This window comes from Meleagris gallopavo, chromosome 7 (genome assembly GCF_000146605.3).
Source record: "Meleagris gallopavo isolate NT-WF06-2002-E0010 breed Aviagen turkey brand Nicholas breeding stock chromosome 7, Turkey_5.1, whole genome shotgun sequence".
NCBI lineage: Eukaryota > Metazoa > Chordata > Aves > Galliformes > Phasianidae > Meleagris > Meleagris gallopavo.
In genome coordinates, this window is record NC_015017.2 from 4,751,353 (window position 1) to 4,758,123 (window position 6,771).

At 41.7% G+C, this 6,771-nt stretch overlaps 1 protein-coding gene across 1 annotated transcript in view; it reads right to left on the reverse strand.

The window, feature by feature from the left end:
• UNC80 (unc-80 homolog, NALCN channel complex subunit) overlaps positions 1-6,746 on the reverse strand; it is a 119,809-nt gene extending 113,063 nt beyond the window's left edge. The window contains exons 1-3 of the mRNA XM_031554277.1: positions 6,414-6,746; positions 5,181-5,229; positions 245-338 (exon numbers count right to left, since the gene is read on the reverse strand). Coding sequence (XP_031410137.1) covers positions 245-338; positions 5,181-5,229; positions 6,414-6,505 — 235 coding nt within the window. The 5' untranslated portion in view covers positions 6,506-6,746. The remainder of the gene's footprint in view (positions 1-244; positions 339-5,180; positions 5,230-6,413) is intronic.
• Positions 6,747-6,771: the final 25 nt, after the last annotated feature.

A 6,771-nucleotide genomic window follows, 5' to 3' on the forward strand; every position in this document is an offset into this window, starting at 1 on the left:
GCTCACTATATACATGGACATACTCAGCTAGGAAATGAATGGGCCACTCTATATAACAATAAAATATACATAAAACTCAGTATAATAATGACAAAGAATAAAAGCAAACATTATGCATATGTAAGTACCAGCATCAAACCAGACTTACGCTTGTGCTTGGTATTAATCTGGCATGCCAGTGATCCTGTTGAGAGTAACAGGATCTAATGAAGCCTATGTTTGTGGAGCTGAGGGCTGGTTATACTATTCTCTCTCACACACACATGCTCTTTCAGGTTAGTGTAACATAAAGGGCAATCCATTAAAGGTATATGAGCCTCAGGAATTGTTTTCACACCCTGCCACAAAAAATAGCATACAAACATTGTCAGTGAGCCATGATGTAGTGGTTTTATGAATGCTTAAAAGGGCTGATGGCTGCAGCAAGTTCATTATTTCCACCTCAAGCAATACAAAATAAGACGATCTGCCTCTGAAATCCCCCGGGAAGTTCTTTATTGTTAGTTACTCCAACTATTTCAATAAGCTCTTCCTCTGACCAGATACAAAGATCTCATTATAGGTCACAAAAGCAGTTATGCTACTTCACTGAAGTTCCTAAAGCTAAGAAATACATTACTGGTAATGCACATCCTTGCCATAGACTAGCTTAGCCTCCTGGCTACCTATTTGTTCACAAGCTGTTCCACCAATTTCATCAGGCTCCTGGCAAACAAGTAACTGCTGGCATTCATGACCTAAAGGGTGCTTCAAATGCCCTCACTCCAGATTCATAAAGCTTATCCTTCAACACTAGTCACAACAATTTCTCCTGTAAAAGTGCAGCAGCAATAGGAATAGACTTAATTACAGAAAAAGAAAAGCTAAAAGGGCAGCAATAGTAAACTATCTCTTCTAAATGACCAGCTGCTCCAATGCACCGGATGATAACCAGTGGTAATGTGCACTCTTCTGCATAATCCAGCAGCTTGAAAAACAGTGTGCACTTATCCTCTCAGGTAGCATCCACATGTGCTGAGAGGCAGGATGTGCCAGCGCGTGCACAGTGCCACACCATCATGGGAATACAGCACCCCCATCACAGCTGGCTCTGCTTTAGCCAGCACAGAGGCAGAGAAATGCACATCCATCTGTACCTACAGCCTGTGACTGAAGCTCCCTGTTAGCTCCAGGAACAGAGTAAGAGAAGGGGAGACAGTGTGATTTGTAGAAAAATATACATCTATATTTAGTGCTGAGTGGGCTTATAGAAAATTAAGCCTGTAGTTACACAAATTGAACATGAGGAAATACTGGAAATACTAGAATACTAGAGCTGCCAGCAAATGTAACTCCATGGAAAGTTGCTCTGCCCACCTATTAGAAATCCTCAGTTTCTGAGCTCATTGTGGAGCAACAGCAGAAATTGCAAAGTGTTAGTTAAAGTATGTGGATATACAGATGAAACTAATTAGTCAGAAATAATGGGCTATGGATTAGCTTGTCAGCAACATGCACATAGCACCAGACATGGGTAATGTGGCTACCATGGAAAGACCCAAATCACTCTTACAGTCGGAGATCATTTTTAGTCAGAGATCTGTTGGGTGTCATGCTGCCTATGATGGAAAGCACTCAGTTATTCCTCCCAGTTCAGGAACACAAGCAGTAGCGTTACAAGAGCCTTGGCACAGAGCAGCTTTTGGCTGGTCTTTGCCATGGTTTCCTATACACCTTGCTCAAGTCACATGAGCCAACCCCTGCTCTAAGGCCAGAGGAGCCATACCTGCAGCAGACCGCATAAGGCACCTCCCAGTTCCATTCTCTCAGGAGAGCTAGATTCCTACCAAATTGTCCATCCAAAGCTTGGGTTGCATCACGGTAGAAAGCAGAGAATTAGTACTAGTGTCACTTCAGACTGACTAGAAATAACTTGAAATGCAGGCAAACAGTATTATCAACCCAGAGAAGGTCCTCCAAGTAAACATAAACATATAAAATTTTAAAACTCGAATCTAGGAGCTCAGAGAATCAGGTTCTATTTTTTATGAATGCAAGACTATTATAAAATCAGCAAAAGAGACAATTAAACATAGTACAGACATTGACAGTGAAGCACAGGTGCCAACTACTGTATTCACAGAAAATTCCTGTGTCCAAAGACTCAGTCTTTCGCAACCATTCCTACTGCTTTTTTTAAAATGTTGCTCCACGTCTATTCTTTAATCATTTGTGACAACAGAAATGTATCACTATATTTGCAAAAACATGGGGAAAAAGAAAAGTATTTTAAAAGAAACTTGGAATTTGCAAGATCCTCCAGACACATCTGGGTTCTCCCACTGTGTCCCAGTTTCAGGCAGCACTAAGTTAATTTTCCTTCTATTAGCTGGTATGGTGCTATGTTTTGGATTTAGGATGAGAATAATGTTGATAACATACCAGTGTAATCCAAAGTGAAAAAACTCAAAACATACCCCCTATATCCTCTTACCCTCACCCCCAAAAAACACAGTAGTTCTGTATGTCACTCACGTACACTCCCTTTGAGGTCATTTACAGCTTTGAGTCAAGCACCTTAGGAGTGATATTGAATCAGGGCAGAGGAACTTCAGAAAGGGAAGAAGGAAGAATATTTAATCCATATGGAGGTACAAGGGCATTTAGACAGTGTAAAACAACGTGGCGAGGGGGCCACGGGGCAGAACAAGACTATTTATCTTCACATTTAAGGCTAGTGTTTATAAACTAACTGAAGTCAGTGAGATTGTTCAGATAAGAAAAACAGGATGTTTTTCACAAGTATTAAAAATTATGAACTGTACAGCAAAGCTCAAAAACCCAATACAAACAGCTCTTTCAGACCAGATCCTGTGATGACTGAATATAGACCTCCAGCATCTGATTTCTTAGTGCATAATATGCAGCAAAATCTAGTGCAGCAAGTTTATAGCCAAGAATAATAACAGAATGCATATGACAACACTGTGCTGCAGCATAAGACAGTTAACGGCCTATAGACGTGCCTAGAACAATTCTGGCAAGAGAATTTAAAGATGACAGATCATACATCAGGTGCACCACATTTCTAGACACGCTAGTCAATACAGCAGTGTTAGATAATCAGCCTGATGTTTCAGAAGATAAGCCAACTACCTGTCAAGCTCCAGATATCTTCTATCTCACTCATGCATGCAACATTCTGCTATCTTGCTGGATTACATGAAAGGTGTTGATGTGGGCAGGCATCCCTGTACACTGCCAGGCATAGGAAACCAAAGAGCAAATAAAAGTGGCAGATGCAACAGCTGAGGCTGCATCTCATTATTTCTGCAAAACTGAGCCCCATTCTTTGGTAACCTTCTAGCCTTATTTAATGATTGTGTTAAGAAATGGAGAATAATCAAATTCTCCTTTATATAAGCAGTGAAGCAGACTAGGCCTTCATCAAAACTAGTTAAAGTTGCAGACAAAGAATTTTGATGCAAGAGCTATGCATATTTTTAAAAAGCCTTTAAATACTGATACACTCTCTGTGCATTCACCGTAAACAAATTTCTTTATTCTCTCTGTCTCCTGAGACACTGAACTCCCCCAACACTTGGGACTTCTAAAAAAATCATGGCACCAGGGCCCTTGGGCCCCCTTATGCCATTGGTTTTAAACAAAGATGTTGAATTCATCCATGCCCAAGCTGTGACTCTTCGGCTCCAAAGCTTTTTGCCAGGACTACAGCATGTAAATATATAAATGTGCTGGCACAGAATCCAGGCTGGGTAGTCCAAGGCATGTGCTGAAGCAAGTCCCCTGACCTGCAGGGAAGGCATGATTTGATGGTCCTGGTACTAGCTGTACCCCAAGCCCAAAGACCACCTCTTTCCTGAGCATTTTTTCAGAGGTCCTTTTCATTCAACTGAAACATGCAACTTACATTCTCTTGCTGGTTTTTTACACTTAGTGAATTCTGGTATATGCTTATAAAAGAAACAGGATTTGGAAGCAGCCCAAGGGACAGAGAATAGTTGCTCCCAATAGCACAGCATGAAGCCCAACAAGTCACAGACAGACAGACACATCAATGTAGAAGAGAAAAGGAAGTTCTGTCCCTCTACCCAACAGTAACAGAGAACATTAACTCACTGGTGGAGCTGTAATCTCAAATTAGAGGTTCATCAAGGCACAGCTCTTGCGCACTTCTGAGACTCCTACAATGATGTAAAGCAACAAACTGCACTTTATATCCTCTGAGCTTTAACTGGTATAGACCAGCAATGATGCCTTTGAGCTTACTGTGCCAGAACTGCTATGCATTTCACCCAGCAACACAGTAAGACAAAAGTCCTCTGTCAGTAGTTGGTATCTAGGAATAACCCTGAAAAATTTATGGATTCCTAGAAAAATTCAGTCAGCAGTAGCAAACAGCTTCTCCAGTTTAATGTCTTGTGAGAAGCAAGTCAGAAAATTGCTGCAGAGAGACCTAAGTACTTTAAACTATTAAGATACATGTCCAGACCGCATTTTTCCAGTCTGTCAGGTTTGGCTGCAACTGCTTAATGTACTTTAAGTCAACCAAAGATAAGCAACAGCTGAGGAAACTGTGCAGCTCCCTAGATAACCATCTTACTTGAACTTGCTGCATGCCTTCCCTTTCTCTCTTCACATGTTTGATTGAGGTTTTATACTAAATACAGCTAGAAATAAGGATTATCAGCATCTGCATAATAATCCTTTCAATTACACTAAGATATGGTCCTCTCTTTTCCAATGGAGGATGCATTTTCATTTTGCACAATGGGAGAAAGTATTTTTAAAGTTTGCTGTTAGCAACTTTTAGATTTTTAGTATTCTAACTCGAATAACCACAAACTGAAATGACACGAATTTCAACCAAAAGCCCATACATCCATGGCAAACTACAAGAATAGACCCAGATTGTCTAAGCTCAGCCTGCCCTCACTGTACTTCACTGTGTCAGTTCAACTACTAATATAAACATTAAATACATATATCATGTCTAAAGGTGGAAATGATTTCTAAATTCTCTAGGTGGGAAAAAATTTCAAATTCTTCACGTGATAAAAGTACAAAATTAAGCTAAATAGTCTCTCCTGTGAGTTGAAAGGCTTGCTGACCAACCATCGTGGCCAGGTCAAGTTGCATTAAAGGTTAGTTACCAGTAAGAGTTGAAAACAGGTACATACCACACAGGAAGCTTCATATTGTTTCCCCAGTTTAGGTCTTAAAAACGCACTGAAGGAAAAAAAGAAAACAGTATTAGAGGCCCAGCACTTCAAGCAGGAGTTCCGCTTAGTTACTTTCAGGGTTCTTCTCATGTCAAAAGATTAGCAAAATGCTGAAAACTTTATAATGTAAGATGAAGCCAAAAGAATGTCCTAATACCTGTTGATGACATCTGCCATCATCTTTCAGGACCTTTCTTGAGGGTGGATTAAATCTTCCATTATACAGTTTTCAGCCATTTTACCTCACTGAAAGATTTTCACAACGTTCTACTTAACACGTTAAATATTACTGAATTTTGCCTTGTGTATATTTTAAGCTAGGGAATAACCTGTCGGTTTTGTATCAAGTATTTTCCTCCGCAATCACTGATTTGGAAGGCCTGTGATGAAAATCAGGCTTTCATTCTGTAGCTAGAGAACATATACCCTCTGCTGTCATTTCCCTCTGGAATGGAATTGGTTACACACTTTAAAAAAAAACAAAAAACAACCCCCACACATAAATAAGGTCACATTATTACACATTACTTCTTGAAGGATGAAACTGTGGGATAATGGGATTTTGTGACTGAAATCTTAAATTAGAGACACAACCTTCAAACCTTCCACCCTCTCCCACACCCCCCCGTGATGTTTTCAGTTTAGAATTCCTGCAAGACAGGAAGCAGACAGCATTCACAAGGAACACAAAGCCCCTACTATACATTCAGCCTGCCCCTCACACATCATTTCTCTCCAATCCAATGAAACAGAGTGAGACTTTGACGTATCTGTTTGCATGCTGACCTCTCAACACATAGATTACACTTCCAGAATAGCTGCAAAAACAGATACAAGCAGAACTGCAAGTCCTGTGCAGCACCAGGGGACACTGCTTCTAGCACCTGAGCTCCAGAAGTCCTCTTAAAGCAGAGAGAAAGAGAGCAGCAAGGAGGGGTGAGGTACACACACATACACATGGATATTTTAAAGTCAAATTAAGAAGCTTTCTGGGACTGCCACTGTCCTTCTCCCATCCCCAGTACATACACACAGACTGTATTGCATGGAGTGCAAAAAAGAACAGCTTGTTTCACGCCTTCATATTGCAGCTGCAGTAACTGCTTCCTACCCAGCACTGAGCAGCAGCTGGCCTGCCTGCCTCCCCCCCACCACCCTGTTGCAACTGTATCCTAAGCATGCTTCTCTCACCTGGTTTGCCTCCACAGGAAGGTCTGGATGGGTAGAGGGATACCACGGCCGCTCTCTTGCTCCTGGCCCTCTGAGCTTTTCCTTTTCACCATGATGCTGATGACAGCTGCTGCTATGAGCCAGCCTTTGCAGACATATCAGTCGGTGTCTCCCATAGCTGCCTCTCGGCTCTCCATAACTCTTTATCCCCTTCCCTTCATTCCTTAAAGCTCCCCCCGTCCTTGCACCTCCTCCAGCCTCGGTGGTGCAAAATGGCTGCAGGAGGCAGGGAGGAAATTAGGGGAGCGAAGATGTCCGCGTCCCTCCGCTTCCTCCCTGCCTTCAGCACCTCCCTCTGTGGACAGCTCCGGCTCCGCGA